The sequence below is a fragment of the Grus americana genome, chromosome 2 (assembly GCF_028858705.1).
Source record: "Grus americana isolate bGruAme1 chromosome 2, bGruAme1.mat, whole genome shotgun sequence".
In the NCBI taxonomy this organism is placed as follows: Eukaryota; Metazoa; Chordata; class Aves; order Gruiformes; family Gruidae; genus Grus; species Grus americana.
The window spans coordinates 134,618,764-134,635,265 of record NC_072853.1 but is presented as its reverse complement, the minus strand read 5'-3'; the positions used below and the strand labels follow the sequence as shown (position 1 = coordinate 134,635,265).

The following is a 16,502-nucleotide window of genomic DNA, read 5'->3' as shown; positions in this document are numbered from 1 at the left end:
TTGAATATTTCACAAGTTCAAGAAATCACTGTTAAAGAAATCATGGGAACTTGAGAAAAACATTTTGTCTTCTAAAAGCAGGTGTAAATGTGCAGTGACTGTTTTGACAACTCATATAGAATAACAGATGAACTGAAGTGTGACTTTATTTCCTCACGTAATGATTTGTTTTGACCTCTTTCTGAAATCTGTGTTGAAACATGAGAGCTCTTGTTACTGAAAGGTCTGATTACGAATGGTGAAGTATAGTGATATCAGGTCTTGTGGTTTGGAGTAGGTCAGGAAGAAGCAATGTCAAGTGATCTCATGATTGTAGCAGAATTTTTGGAAGGCTTTAAATGGTATTTTAATGCCCGTAGTAAAAAGTCATATGGATTATTTTTAACAGGTCTTTTTTGTCCACCCAGAAAGTGTCATGGAAAACATTATCTCAGCCACCTGTTTTTAGAATAAAATATTGGGAAATAATGAAATTCCTTTATCTTCCCTTAAAATTACAAATTATGTAAAAGTTAAAGCCCTTAGTGATCCATAGTGGATTCTAGTATATAGTTTAAAAAAATCAAAATTCCATACAACTCAAGACTATAGCAAGCTCACTTGAGATTCAGACCAAGGCATGTTCTGTCAGTTATTTTGTGAAGATTTTCTGATTTTTCTTCAAGAGAAAAGATTTTTCAACTGGTCTAAAATACGTTCATTTTACTCTCAAAGAATAAGAATAAAGAATTTTATATTTAACAATTTTAAAATGAGAATAGATTAATTTCTTTCTATCTTGTATGCTATTAGTGTGCTAGCTTGTTGGGATGCTGTTTCAGGAGTTCAAAACAAAAATTAAGTCCAGGAATTACATTATTTAACTTCCCAGTGTTTTCTGATAACTTTGTAAATCTCTGGCAAGGATTATTTATCGGATATGTGTGCTTCCTTCAGTTACTTTTTTACTTCAAAAAGGAGAGATTTTCTTACTGAATATTGTGGCCTGGATCTTTAAATAGGGCTATTTCTGTGATATTTTGAGAGTTTCAGAACCTCCTGTTCTGAATTTAGTAAGTGGAATCCAAGGGAAGGCAGTTTAAAATAGCAACTCTGTGAGATTAATTTAAAGATGAAAATCAACATTCACATTAGAAAATGTAGTAACGTTGTTAATGCCATCTAAAGAGCAGTCATTTAATTACTGTTTGACTGAAACCGTATGGATAATGTAATTGTTTGCCTGAGCAACCTTACTTTTGGCATTTTCTCTTTTGTATTTTTATTGTCACCTTCAGAGTTATTGTGAAGAATTTCTACTCAGATGTATCACCATATTATGTTTCATAAGTACATTAAGGTTGTAGCTCAGTAGTGTGTATCCTATACTCCAAGTTACATGTGGTCCTCATATGGGGTAGGGTAAGTTTGGAGCAGATAAAAGTATGTGTCAGCAGTGGTACTTGATATTCTGAAGAAGTATCGGAAGACCCTTGTGTAGTTGATCGTCTCGTGACTTAGAGACTGAAAGTTGGTTAGTATTGAATCAGCACAATATATTGGATTTTTAGAAATGCTGAACAGGCTTCCCCATAAATGTGGATTGGTCAGATCCAGGAAGAGTTACGTGCTGGACATTAATCACTGTAGCACTAGTCATGGAGTTAAAAAAGGAGTTTTCCTTCTCTGGATTCAAGTGCCTCAATTCACATCTTACTTGGAAAGCCTTGGTCTGGCAGCCTGGGGGTAGGTTGCATTGAAACTTTAGTATTAGTTCAAGAAAGTGAGAGAGAGGGAAAATTGAGAGAAAATGATGCTCTTCAGCTGTGTTCTGACCCCAGACTGGTTAGATCCCAGGACCATTTTTGCTCAAATAGGACTTTGTGACATGGGTGGAGTCATCCCTCTAACAGACTGTAACCACAAAGGATAATTGTTATTAATGTTCTTGAAAACGTGACTGATAGTGAAAATAGCATAAAAGGCTGCAGTAGCTGTGGCCATAGTATCTGTTACATCTTTAACTTTTGCGGTGACCATTCATAGACTCATCATTTATAGTGCTGCTTTATGAATTAGAGAAGTTTGCATCTTGGATATGTTTAACAGACAGAGAGTGGTTTGTGCTCTGTGAAAGACTACAAGTTGAGCAAGTTCATCCTGTTAATTTATTTCCTTTTGGCTAACCAAAAACTGCAGCTGGTTTTCAACACAAGCAATCACATTATCATGTTAAGATGAGCATTAGATATAACAAAAATGATCAGCCTTTGTCGACTCTGGTTATTCATAACACTCGGTCAGCACTTCAGCAGCTTCACAGCCTGACGAGGAATTGCTCCTGGACTGGCACTTTCTTTGGAAGCTCTTGTGTCCTTTTCTGCCACTCTTAGACTCAAGTACCAGATATTACTATTTGCATTTATACCATAATGTTCTCCTTACTCTATCATATTCTCCCTCAAGGATTCTCATGAGTGCTTTTCTTTGCCATTAGAATATGCTAAATAAATTTATTTCCAGTACATTGCTATTCTGAAAAGAAAGACTTTGTTCTGCCCTAGACATATGGAAACTCTGCTCTCAAGATGAAGCCTGTAATTCTTTTTTTATGGTTCCTCTGCTGCAAATACCAGACTACTTTAAGGGTTTTTTGTTTGTTTGTTTTGTTTTACTATCTGTCTGTCCAACAGCAAGTGGGATTCAAACGTTATCTCTTCTGGGTTCATCCTTGTTCTTTTCAGAGAACCAAAAGTACTCAGCATCTGTCAATATTTGTGGCCTGCTTAGGAAAACAAGGAATTCATGTTTATTCGTATCTAGGCAGATCAGGTACAAGTTCCAGAGAGAAACCAAGAGAGATAACTCGGGGAAAATTTGGTCAGTGCTTCTAGTGGAAATAACCTGGTACTGATCTAGGCACAAGACAGATTTATTCTATTTCCTGTAGCCAACAGTGGTCTGTTAGAGGACAGTCAAGTCACTTTGGGAGGTTCTCTGTATATCATGTTCTTTAGTCCTAACCTATCTGCATGTATGTGGTGGTGTTAGGTGGTGTGTGTTAGGTTTCATCTATGGCTGTTGTCATGGTGGTGTAGAAGATAACCTGTCCAAGCATATATTGCTCTTCAGCAGTCATATGAATGAAGTAGTCATTATCCCATGCTGTGTTGTATCTGAACTCACTCGGTAGCTTAGCAGTTTAGACTTCAGAGGGTGTTCTCAGTCTTATCCCCATTGATGGTGTCTATTACGGATGCTTGAGAAGTTGGAGTACCCATTTGAATCTCTCTGAATCATGTTACCTCCAAGGGATTTCTAAGTTTTAAATTAATGCTTCAATACTGAGGACTTTCAAGTCTTAAAATATTATAGTCTATTTAAGGAATTCTGGTTGGTCATTACACTCTCTCAATAAGTAGGTAGTATTTCCTCTTATTTCCCATTCGTATGAAGGCATTTTTGAAAATGGCAGCATCTAAGGATATTTTGTCCCATTCCTGTTACTGGCAGGACTGGCATTCAGTGTTGTCAGATTGTGGCTGGAAGTCATATCTCTGTGTCAGATTTAGGTTGTTCCATTATTTTCTTAGGCCGTAGAGTACTAACTTTTTAAGCAAACATCATATTACCCTGTTGCTCAAGAAAGTACACTTCTTACTTAAATTGGAATAGTCTTGATTTTACTTTAATACAGAGACAGTAATCCTGATTTCCTTTGATCAAGAAAGCAAATGAGATCAGTGAATTTAAGCAATGAAACCAAATTCTTAATTCATTAAGTCAATCTTAGAATTCTGTTTGATACAGTCAAGCTGTTTTTCCAGTCTTCTTGAAAACATAGTCCCTTCTGCAAAACAAAATCATAGAATCATAGAATATCTCAAGTTGGAAGGAACCCATAAGGGTCATTGAGTCCCACTCCCTGCTCCTTGCAACTACCTAAAACTAAACCATATGACTGAAAGCGTCATCCAAACGCTCCTTGAACTGTGACAGGCTTGGTGCCCTGACCACTTCCCTGGGGAGATTGTTCCAGTGATTGACCACCCTCTCAGTGAAGATCCTTTTCCTGATGTCCAACCTGAACTTCCCCTGACGGAGCTTCATTCCATTTCCTCGTGTCCTGGCGCTGGTCACCAGAGAGAGGAGGTCAACACCTCCCCCTCTGCTGCCCCCCTTGACGAAATTGTAGACTGTGATTAGGTCACCCTTCAACCTTCTCTTCTCCAAGCTGAACAAACCAAGTGAGCTCAGCTGCTTCTCACATCTCTTGCCCTTGAGGCCTTTCACCATCTTGGTCGCCCTCCTCTGGGCACACTCTAGTAGTTTGATGTCCTTCTTATAGTGAGAAGCCCAAAACTGCACACAGCACTTGAGGTGGGGCCGCACCAGTGCAGTGCAGAGTGGGACAATCACCTCCCTCGACCGGCCGGCTACGCTGTGCTGGATGCACCCCAGGACACGGTTGGCCCTTTTGTCTGCCAGGGCACCCTGCTGACTCATATTCAACTTGCCATCAACCCAAACCCCCAGATCTCTTTCTGCAGGGCTGCTCCCCAGCCTCCAGTCCCTCAGTTTGTACTTATAACCAGGACTACCCTGTGCCAGGTGGAGAATCCTGCAAAAACACCAAAACCCTAACAAAGCTCTGGCATGCTAGTTTGGTCAAGTGTAGTCCTACAACATTCCCTTTTCTTTGTGAAAGTTCCTTGGTGGCTCCATGTTGATCCAGGACAGATGGTAGAAGTGACAATTCTGTACATGCCCTAAAGAAACTTTTAATATTAGCTAATTGTGGTTTTCTGAATGTAGATATGTTTTCAAAGGTTATTAGAGATACATTAATTGGCAACAGATTTAACAATATTTCTATGTAAGATTTTGGTTACTGTTTTCTCATTAATCTCAGCTTTTGAGAAGAAGAAAACACTTGTTAAACTAGTTCACGTTTCTTACTATCAGTCAGTAAATTGCAGTCTTGTACTATTCTAATAACAAATTACATTAAATGGGGCTATCTAAGCTAACAGTAAGTACTGTGGTAGTGTGTGGTGGATTGACTCTGGCTGGAGGCCAGGTACCCACCAAAGCGGCTCTGTCACTCCCCTCCTCAGCTGAACAGGGGAGACAAAATACAACGAAAGGCTTGTGGGTCGAGATAAGGACAGGGAAAGATCACTCACCCGTTAGCCTTACGCGCAAAACAGACTTGACTTGGGGAAAAATTAATATAATTTATTACCAATCAAATCTGAGTAGGATAAGGAGAAATAAAACCAAATCTTAAAAACACCTTCCCCCCACCCCTCCCTTCTTCCTGGGCTCAACTTCACTCCTAACTCTTCTGCCTTCTCACCCTGGGAGGTGCAGGGGGATGGGGAATGGAGGATGTGGTCAGTTGATAACACTTCATCTCAGCTGCTTCTTCCTCACACTCTTCCCCCACTCCATCATGGGGTCCCTCCCATGGGAGACAGTCCTCCACGAACTTCTCCAACATGAGTCGTTCTCATGGGCTGCAGTTCTTCATGAACTGCTCCAGCATGAGACCCTTCCACAGGGTGCAGTCTTTCAAGAACAGACAGCTCCAGCACGGGTCCCCCACGGGATCACAAGTCCTGCCAGCAAACCTGCTCTGGCGTGGGCTCTTCTCCTCACAGGTCTACAGGTCCTGTCAGGAGCCTACTCCAGCGTGGACTTCCCACGGGGTCACAGCCTCCTTCAGGTGCATCCACCTGCTCTGGCATGGAGTCCTCCACAGGCTGCAGGTGGATATCTGTTCCACCATGAACCTCCACAGGCTGCAGGGGATTTTCTGCTCTACCATCAACCTCCATGGGCTGCAGAGGAACAGCCTGCCTCGCCATGGTCTTCTCCACGGGCTGCAGGAGAATCTCTGCTCCAGTGCTTGGAGCACCTCCTCCCTTTCCTTCTTCACTGACCTAGGTATCTGCAGAGTTGTTCCTCTCACATATTCTCACTCCTCTCTCCAGCTGCAGTTGCTGTTGCACAGCAGTTTTTTCTCCTTCTTAACTCTGTTACCCCAGAGGTGCTACCACCGTTGTTCATGGGCTTGTCCTTGGCCAGCAGCGGGTCCATCTTGGAGCCGGCTGGCATTGGCTCTGTCGGACATGGGGGAAGCTTCTAGCAGCTTCTCACAGAAGGCACCCCTGTAGCCCCTTCACGATCAAAACCTTGCCATGCAAACCCAATGCATAGTGCTTCAGGAAAATGGCTGGATTTAATACTTGTTTTGTGGCTTCCCTTAACGTTAAGTGGATTTTTGTTCTATGAAATGTGTAAAGTTTATTTGTGCATTTCACTCATTGAAATGACTAATAAAAGGTACAAACACTTTCTTATCTTACAGGTCAACAGCAAGGACAGGATGGAGTTAAAGTACAGCAAGCCACAATAGCTCCTGTTACCGTAGCAGTAGGTGGCATTGCTAATGCAGCAATTGGTGCTGTTAGTCCTGATCAGATAACACAAGTGCAGCTGCAACAGGCTCAGCAAGCTTCTGACCAGGAGGTGCAACCTGGCAAGAGATTGAGAAGAGTTGCCTGCTCATGTCCTAATTGCAGAGAGGGAGAAGGAAGGTAAATGTAAATTTTATCAGTACTTAGGCATCTTATCACAGCTTGCCTCTTTTGGGCATGAGTTTTTCTTATATTGCCTACATTTTTCATGTTTTCTATTAGAAAGTATGTTTAGATATTTTTTAGACAGGGGATTATAATTGTCTCTATTTGTATGAAATATTTTTCCTAATAGCTAAAAATATTTTAGAATATAATTATTTACCTGTTTAAATTTTATCTTTTTAGAGGCAGCAATGAGCCAGGAAAAAAGAAACAACATATCTGCCATATTGAAGGATGTGGAAAAGTTTATGGCAAGACATCTCATCTTCGAGCACATCTGCGCTGGCATACTGGTGAAAGACCATTTATATGCAACTGGATTTTTTGTGGCAAGCGATTTACAAGGAGTGATGAATTACAAAGACATAGAAGAACCCACACAGGTCAGTCAGCCCTCTCTGTATACATAGTACAGCAAGTATGAATTGTAGTGGCCATGGTTAAATAGTGATATCAAAGTTCTCACTTATTAGGATCTGTGAAAACTTCTTTTAAATGTAAATAAAGTAACTTTAAAACAGAGGAAGTGGTAGATTTCAGTCTTCGTCAGTTCAAGCTGACTGAAATCAAATAAATAAAATAAGAGATCTGTTCAAACTGTTCTTCTGTACCTACGCTAGAAGATGACCGTTTCATCATAGATAGCTGATGTACATTAGGATCGGCCATGGACCAGGGTCATCGTTTCCTCACTTGGGCTAGCTTAGTCCTTAAGAAATGTATTAACCTAGTCCATACATGAGATTTGATCTTCTTGGGAAGTTTCTTGAAGTTTCAAGTGAGAACTGATAAAGCAAGTTCTCTTAACAGTTCAGATTGGAAAGGTGGACCTTTTAGAAGCTGAAAATTTTATCAGCCATCATATTTCTAGCCCCAAGAAGGTGTGTGTCCCTCTCCTTCCCCTCCCTGTCCCCCACCCCCAACTTACAGCATCAGAAGGTAGCACTTGAAGTTTAAGCACTAGTTACATTTGAACAGTGACAGGACTTTTTAGTATGTTTAATTTATCTCTCTTGATGTAGATTTCATGTTTCCAAATTCCCTTCTCATCACTGTAATCTAAATAACAAAAGTATTCTTAAAAATTATTATGAGGTCGTTCTTTCAGGGCTTTTACCTCTCCTACTCTGTCAGGTTTATGGAAGTTTATGGAAGTTCTCTGGTGACCTGAAATTCAAACTTCTCACCAGGTAATCATAGCATAGCAAATATTTGTTGAGAACATTTTAGTAGTGAAGAGTAGATTGCCAAAAGCCTGTGACTGAACAGAACACACCTGGAAATTGGACACATAGAGAAGAAAACATTGTATCCTTTTGAAGAAACTTCCAATGTTGAATAGGAAAGGGTCAGATTCAAATGATCAAGCAGTGTTCAATGCTCTCTTTCAGTAACATTTTGTTTTTATTCTTCTTTTGAAAAGGTGAAAAGAGATTTGAGTGCCCAGAATGTTCTAAAAGGTTTATGCGAAGTGACCATCTCTCAAAACATGTCAAAACTCATCAGAACAAGAAGGGTGGTGGAACAGCCCTCGCTATTGTTACCTCAGGAGAACTGGACTCTTCAGTTACTGAGGTTCTTGGTTCTCCAAGAATTGTCACTGTTGCTGCCATTTCTCAAGATTCAAACCCAGCAACCCCTAACGTTTCAACAAACATGGAAGAATTCTGAAAGGATCATTTATATGGACGCCTAGTGCTGCACTTATCCTTTCAGGATATGGAAGTGGGCTGGTAAAGTGGATTACAGAGCAGGAAATCATGTTTTCAGTCATGACTTCTGTAAGTGTTCCAGGTTGGAGGGTCAGCATGGGAAGTGTACACCGGTGCAACAAGACAAAAATTTCAAAAATTTCAAAAATACAAACAACGCAAATTGATGTACTGGATAAACAGATGGGGGAATATTATTTCCATACTGTACTTTTTTAGTTATATGTCTGTATATCATGTAATGATTTTAAATGAACTTCCCCTCCCTATTTTAGCATTGTATATTAATGTGTTTATAAAATCAGATAATATCAATGTAAAACAGGGTGGACCTTGACTAGGATTAATATCATTTGATGAAGGTACTTTGTTTTTAAAATAAATTTGTAGTATTTTCATGAGAACATCCTTTTCCCATAAGACACAGCAAAACAGAATACAGATTGAACTATAGTGGAAATAGTTTCGGGTTTTGCTCAGTTCATAGAACACATCAGTTGATTTTGGCCGTCTTTTCTCAAGTTTTGGAATTACTCGAATAGCAGCTGGATGAGCATGCTGCAAAGTGGTTCTGAGGTGGACCTCAGATTAATTTTGACCACTACATTATAGTAGTGTGTATAAATGACAATCAGTGACTTCTAATTCCTCTCTTTGTTTGGAGAGCTAAGGTTATGTAGAATTAGTGTATACGGTAGGAAAGATAAAACCATAGAAGATATTAACGTAAGATTTTACAAAAGTAATGGTATCTTTATGTAGGATGAAACATAAATATGGCAACTTTTGTGTCAGTTTTTGGTATTTCATTACATTTTAGAACATCCGTGGTCCATTTCTAACTCATAGGTAACATGAATCATAAAAACTCAATCTTAAGTATTTAAATGTTTTAATTTCTTTAGAATTCATGGAAATTAATCAGACAATTGAGTGTTGTAGCTCATTCTCCAGTATCTTTTCTGTGTAAATACTAGTTATTATGTTGTGGTTAATGTGCTGAGTTCTTTATGCTTTGACTTAATAGCCAAAGAAAAGAATTAATTATCACATTTTAACCAAAAAAAGGTATTGAAAGTAAACATTTTCTCTCTTTTCCCCTAAATATTACTGTCTTTATTTTCTCTTCAAGGATAATCTGTGGGCTGGTAATAAATACCTGTTACCTATCAAGTCTTACATTGAGCCTCCAACCACAAATCAAATTGGGGAAAGAGGAATATAGTTATCTTTTTACTACACGACTTCTGATTTCAAAGGTTCGGTTACATTTGCAGATGTGCCAGTTTCATAAGAGTATAGAGGAAATGAAAAACAATAACAACAAAAACAAACTGCATTTCGTATGTGAAAACTCCAGTATGTACAAGGAGGAAAGATGGCCAAATATTTCATACTCAGGATTTTTAATTACTTCCCATAGGCATAAATGTAACCTTTTACACATACAGTCATTTGGTAATAATTGTCGTGACCAATTTTTAAAAAAAATTTATACACCAAAATATTTTTGATGTAACTAAAGGAAGTACAGTGCAACAAGGATAAGTCTGGGTTTTTTTTTTCCCTGCAAATTCCAAAAGGAAGAATGTGTTTGGTAGCTGTTGGTTTGAGAGACATGACAAATATCTTGTGCATTCCCTCACAAAACATATACTTCTCATCTGAATACTTTATCAATCTTGTGGTGTTTTCTGTATTTTTGAAGCAAGAGAAATACCAATCATTGTTTACACTGTGTACACTTTAGGCCAGCCCTTTGTAGCAAAATACTAAGCTGAAGGTATTTTATACTTTCAGTTTACATAAAAAGCTTTGAGATTAAAGAGAAACAATTTTACACTGTGGTTATAAATTTCAAGTTTCTTAAAGCTTTTGTAGACTTGTAAGAGAGTCTTTAAATTTTAGTTGGGTTTTGTACATTATTTTGTATATTTTATTTAAAGTACTCTTAACTGATGTATCTGGATTTAAAACATCAGAATCAATTAGATGTGACATTTAATACAGATGAACATTAGGTAGTATTAACTGTTAATTTTATTATATAGGAAATGAAACGTCAAATATATATTTTATCATTATGCTTCACAATCAGTGCTATAAATTTCTTTATGCAAAGAAAAACTTTCCTAATGTTAATACCATGTTTCCTAGAAGTTAACAATTTTTGTAAACTGAAGTTACGAGCATTCTGCACAACCATTTCATATATAATTTTTTCATGCATACTTATGTATGCGGATAGGAAACTGAAGTAATTTTTAATCTGCAATGAATCCCTATTATAGATGTATCAAAATCTAAATCTGGTTGGCTTCATAGCATCTCAAGTACATTAACTTGTGTTAGCAGGTGCACATTTTACCGCTGGAATTAGAAACATTTTGACAGTCTGTTCTGCATACCATTCTGAATCCACTTTTCTGTCTTAAAAGGATCGTAAATTTCAATGTCCTTTATTTGACTCAGTGGGATATAGCTGTTGTAAGTAATAGGGCACAGATGTGCAGTAGTATCTTGTTTAATGGCATTTCACTGTTCATTCCCTTTGCCACCATTAAAAATTTTGCTTTATTGTAATTATCAGTGCAAAGTGTATTTACCATGGTAGAACTCCAGTGTTAGAATAGTTTTTTTCTTACAATATACTTTCTTTGGTTAGGTTCGTGTATGTGTTGCCGATTACATTAGAAATTGGTGTTAAGTCATTATTTATCACATTCTTTCACGAGAGCAGTAATAAAAGTGTGTAATCTAGGAGAAAAAAGTTAATTTGTCAAAGTTAGGTAAGCATGATGTTTAGGTCCTATTTTTCAATTTTATAACTGTTTTATTGCAACAATATTTGTATTTAAGTCTTCATTTTAATGCCTTGTGGTGTTTTTTTATGCATGTCACTGAATTGTCATCCCGCAAGAATTGATGTGCAGCATAGGGTATTAAATCTGCATAATGATTTTGAAACAGAAAAATAGTTGATGGTAAAAATGTAAATGTTTTGCAAAAAATTCCTTATAAAAAAGTTTTGTAGTAATATTTCACTTGTAAATTTTTCTAAAAAAATGGAAAAGGAAAAAAATGAGAGTAACATTTCCCCACATCTAGAATTTAGAAATTAATTCTGCCAGCAATGCCTGTTAGGCATTAATTTGACACTTTTACAATGCTGATTTGTATAATTTTTTGGTGGGTTTGGAACTAAAATCATGTACAAGTTGTTGCCTGCAATAACATGTTGCAAGTAACCTATTAAAATTCCCTTGAGTTTAAAAGGTTTCTTCATTTAATTACTTACAATATAAAGCAGCAATAAATCATGTTTGAGTGATAATCTTTTCATCAAGAAGAACACTAGAAAGCAAATGCTTCTCAATGGGGAAAGGTTGGCAGCAGCTTCTGGATTTGTGTAATTAAGACCTGTACTTGCTGGTCAGCGTTTCCCAACTGGCAGACTCCCAGCAGGGAATTAAACCAGCAGATTCTAGCTCAGCATGAATTCTGTGGGGTTTGTTCAGCTCTTGGGAATGGAAGTTACGGTTATTCCTGAGCATACCAAAGGAATAACCAAAGGAAAAACTTTTCTAAGGTAAAGGGTATGAAAGCACACACAAAAATAATTTTTTTTTTTTTTTAAAAAGATAATTCCATATGAGAGAGAAATAATGGAAGTGTCATGATTGTACTGCAGACGGAATGAATAGAACAAATTAATGGAAACCTGAAAGTACTGACTTCAACTCATAGAAAATATACTGAGCTTTTCTTAGTGAAATGTAAACAGGCTCCTGCACTGTATTATAGTAAAATAACTTTGATGGTATACTAAATTGCTGATTATAATGGTATACTATTTTTTTTTAATACTAACAGAATTTTGATGGTAACCCTTGCAGTACTTTTGCAGTGAACCAGTAGTAGTATTTCACAAAGGAAGAAATAAATATAAAGACCACTTGTTTGTTCCATCTTCCAAAAGAAGATGGAACTTAAAATTTGTGGCTTCTAGCCTTGTACTGCAAGACAGAATCGTCTTTCCTCTTTCCTAATTGAGACCTGAAATCAATTAGCTTTATTGTATGTTTGATGAAATACCTGTTTAAGTCTCATTAACCTCTATTTCAGTGCAATGATTCTAATGTCAGACAAACTTATTAACTGAAGTCAAACTAAGTCATAATTCAGAGTAACTGCATCTGATCAACTAATATGTCATTATTGCCCAATTCTTTAGTATTGTGGTACTGGCATTTTTATTGTGAATTGCAAGATACGTGGTGTTTTGAAGCAGCTTCTAGATTTTTGATAAGAGAGTAGTCCTCTACTTACACAGCCACCATTGTGGTACAATATCAGAAAATGTAAAAAAAATTAACATAAAGACATGAAGGATGAATATGCATATTCCATTTTACCCTTCTAGTCCTTTAAACATGATAATTCTACTCTGTGAAACATAAAGTTTAATACCAAATTGAGTCATTTCTTCTACAACTTTAGATTCAGTACTGTTGCTATTATTTTAATTACATTTTATATTTATTGCATTAGCTTAATTTTATGCCCAGCTAGGTAGCAAATACTAGGGTGTTGTTTTCTATATGTAAAATTCATATTTTATTCATATTGAACTTGCTGTCAACTTCACTTTATGCTTTGCACGTTCCTTTCCCCAAAGCTACTAGCATGGTTTCCCGATATCCTGAGACTTGTCGATGCACATGGAAATACTGTGGGGACCAACAGCTCGCATACGCTATCCTTGCTTGCTAGAATAACTTTTGCAGGGAGAGGACAGCAAGATACCTTTTCTAGCAGAACTGCTTCACTCTGAAAATGGCTGGAAGTGATTACCAGCAGGTAGATTGGTGATGTGATCAGTCGATATGAATGTGACTAAAGGCGCTTTCTTCAACTAAGCTAGACATTAAACCACCCTGAGTGTGGGATTTGTCTCAGTGTGCCCGTTCTGTAACGCAAGTGATTTACCATTAACAGAAATGGTGACAGTTCCCTCGTTTTGCCATGGATTTGTCTGTGTCTTCTCCAGAAGTGTTTGGGATAGAAGATCTATAGCTTGCAAAGGATTTTTTTAAGAGGCTCTGAGATTTGGGAATTGTTCTCTTCAAATCATTCTGCTAGCATTGCTGAGGTTTTTTTCTGTCTGTTTTTATTTTAGTTTGTTGGGTGTTTGGGGGTTTTTTGTTGTTTGTTTGTTTGGGTTTTTTTACCAAGGATCAAAAATTACCTACTTTCTAAATTGCCAGATCAAGGAACATTGACATTTCTTTGATTTATATGAGCAGCAGTGTGCCATGTAAGATTCATAACATGCAGATTCCAAGCTTTGCCTATCATTTATACTTTTATGTATGGAAAATGCCTAGCCTTGAACCATTTAATAATTTCTGATCATAATGTTTTTAGCATAACTTTAAAAAAAAAAAACCTACAAAAATTATGTCAACCCTTCCCCTAGGAAGAAACCCTTTCTGTTCTAAAATTAAGTGTATTTGAGACCATAAATATTCAGAGGTTTCTTTACCAGCAATACATTTTACGGCATTTCTAGAATTTTTCATTTTCTCTCTTGCATCTGTCCCTATGTTGTATCCTAGCCTAGGTTTCCATTAAGACCTCTCTTAATACATTCTCAAATGCTACAGCTTTTTATCTTAAAAATCTCCTACTTCTTGCTAAAACTACTGCAGAAACACATAGACTGGACAAAAGAAGTACTCTGTCTCAAATATTTATATTGAAAAACTCTTTTGGAAAGTATTTGAGTTCAATGAGGTCTCTGTGAAATCCCCACATATTATGGAAGCATAGTCCAAGGTAGAGTTTAAAATGGAGTATATATTAGCAGGGCAAGAGGTATTTCTCAAAGAATGTTTATACTGCTGATCTGAAATTCTGTTAAGTGTTAATTTTTAAGTTGTTTTAAGTTCAATGTGTAGCTTTTTGTCACTTGTATACACTTTAAAGGAAAGTCTCGGGACGAATTCCAGGAAGAACCCAATCTTAAAGTTGGCTGACCTTTTGGTGTTGACATATTTGTCAAAGTTTTGGAAAATTTTTAAAACAACTAAAAACAAGCATTAAGAGAAGCATGTTGTCTGTAGACCTAGGCATGTTCAGATTTTTTAAAAATATAATTAAATTATGAAGTTTTGATTTACTTTCATAATTTACTAACTGAAATCATTGCTCATAGGTAAGGTGTGTGTCTGCTAAGTGAGACATACGCATCTCTTGGGAGCTACTTGAGAGATTTTTTCAGTATATAAAAGTATAAAGTACGGTTTGGAAGTAGTGTGTGGAAGAAGTGTTTATTTAAAGGGAAAAAAAAAAGGTAGCTGGAGCATAAACAGGACTCTGGTTGGTGTACCTTTTCCCCCTAAAGTCTTAGTTTTTTATTGACAGCTGTCATTAAAGCTTACTGCTGCTTTCAGTTATTTCTAAGTGGTGTTTAATAGAAGCTGCCAAAGTGAAAAGAAGTGAAAATAATTGAAGGAGGCAAGAATTAGTTGAGAGTGGGATGAGAGGAATGATAAAATATCTAATTAGTGGGAAAAGGGTGATATAAAAGAGTACATTACAAAACAGGAGACTCAAGAACAGGGACAAACCTGAATGGGATCTAAAATGATAATAGAGCAGTAGGAAAAGTATTTTGATCTAGGAGGAGATGGAGAATAGGTAGATTTATCCCTTTGAAATACACTTTTTTATGCTTTTGAATTTTGAAAGAACGCTGGTTGTGCACACAGTGCAGGCAGCTTCTTTCTATTTTGATGAGCGGCAGGAGTCACTTGGTAAACTCAATACTAGAAGTTCTTTAAAAGTGGAAATCCTTGTTAGTATTTATTTTTCTAAACTGCTGGATTTACAGGCACAGTGGAATACGTTAAAAGTAGAGTCCCCTGGGAGCTGTGCACGGACCTAGTAAATGCCAGTCATCCTGGATCTGTTACCATCTGTTTACATTAAGACAGGCAATCAATTTTTACACGCTGTCATAAAACAGAGAGATTTTTCTACTTACATAGAAAAAAAATTCAATTTTCCTCAGCTTTCTTCCCCTCCTGTTTTATAGCAGCATGAAACTACACAGAAATCAAGTCAGTAACCTTGATGGAATAAAAATACTCTGGTTTAAATGGTAAGAGCTTAAGACATGAAATAGCAATACTTTTGAACTCCTGCTTTTAAATATGGGCAGAGCTGATTTCACCGTCTTCCAACATCAACTTACTGAAAAAGTTGAGGTGATGCAATTCAGATGTAATATGGTCATTATGGCTTTCGCATTAAACACAATCCATGCCTCTACGTTAACATTTATGAATTTCACTTCTGTTGAACCAAATTTATGAAACCTCTTCTGAAACTAATACTGAAACCTTCGGGTAGCCTGCTTTTTTTACACTTTAAGCTTTCTAAACCAGTTTGCCATTGTGGATCACCTAGAAACCACTCTGATTGCTATAGATTATTGCTATTTAGCCAGTAATAATGACTGATTGCACCTTTGTTCTTCCTTTAGTTATGACTGTTCAATAGCCTCTATCTTCTGTTTGGTTTAGCACAGTAGTCTGTTACCACGGTGTTACAATAAAATTTCTTAGTCTTTTAAGAAGACTAGGCTGTATTAGATTGTTATGTAATTAATTGACAGTAGCCAACTGATCACCCAGGTAGCATGATGTGAAAAGTAGAGAGCTGGAGAGCAATGGAGTATGTAACAAGCCAATATGTAGAGAGGCATTACCTGTAAAAATGGCAAATTTGATCCTGTCTCTATTTGATCTCTTCCATTCTTTCCAGTTCTGCCTGTGGCCTGCAGGGGAAAAAAAAAAAAAAAAAAAAAAAGAAAAAAGTCATTATCCTTGGTCTTGAGAAGATATCTAGCAAATATACAGGGACACATGCACTAAAAAAAGTTGGCTGAGACAAATATTTATTGCAACCAAGCCCTGCCAGCTGAACAATGATGTATTGAGGAAAATCAAAAGTGAAATTTATTAGGGAGAATTATAACAGATTTCAAATGTGTCATAGGATCAGAGACGGGATTTTGGGTGATTACCTTGTTGTCATACTGAAGAAATGAAAATTCATGTATCACAATAATCTGTATGAATCTCTTTGTTTAAATGAC

General features: G+C 37.0%; 1 protein-coding gene across 2 annotated transcripts in view; it reads left to right on the top strand.

Moving 5' to 3' along the window:
• SP4 (Sp4 transcription factor) overlaps nt 1-10,459 on the top strand; it is a 32,861-nt gene extending 22,402 nt beyond the window's left edge. For both annotated transcript variants that reach the window (XM_054814980.1, XM_054814981.1), the window contains exons 4-6: nt 6,353-6,581; nt 6,810-7,009; nt 8,050-10,459. In XM_054814980.1, the coding sequence (XP_054670955.1) occupies nt 6,353-6,581; nt 6,810-7,009; nt 8,050-8,297 (677 nt within the window). In that variant the 3' untranslated portion in view covers nt 8,298-10,459. The remainder of the gene's footprint in view (nt 1-6,352; nt 6,582-6,809; nt 7,010-8,049) is intronic.
• Nucleotides 10,460-16,502: the final 6,043 nt, after the last annotated feature.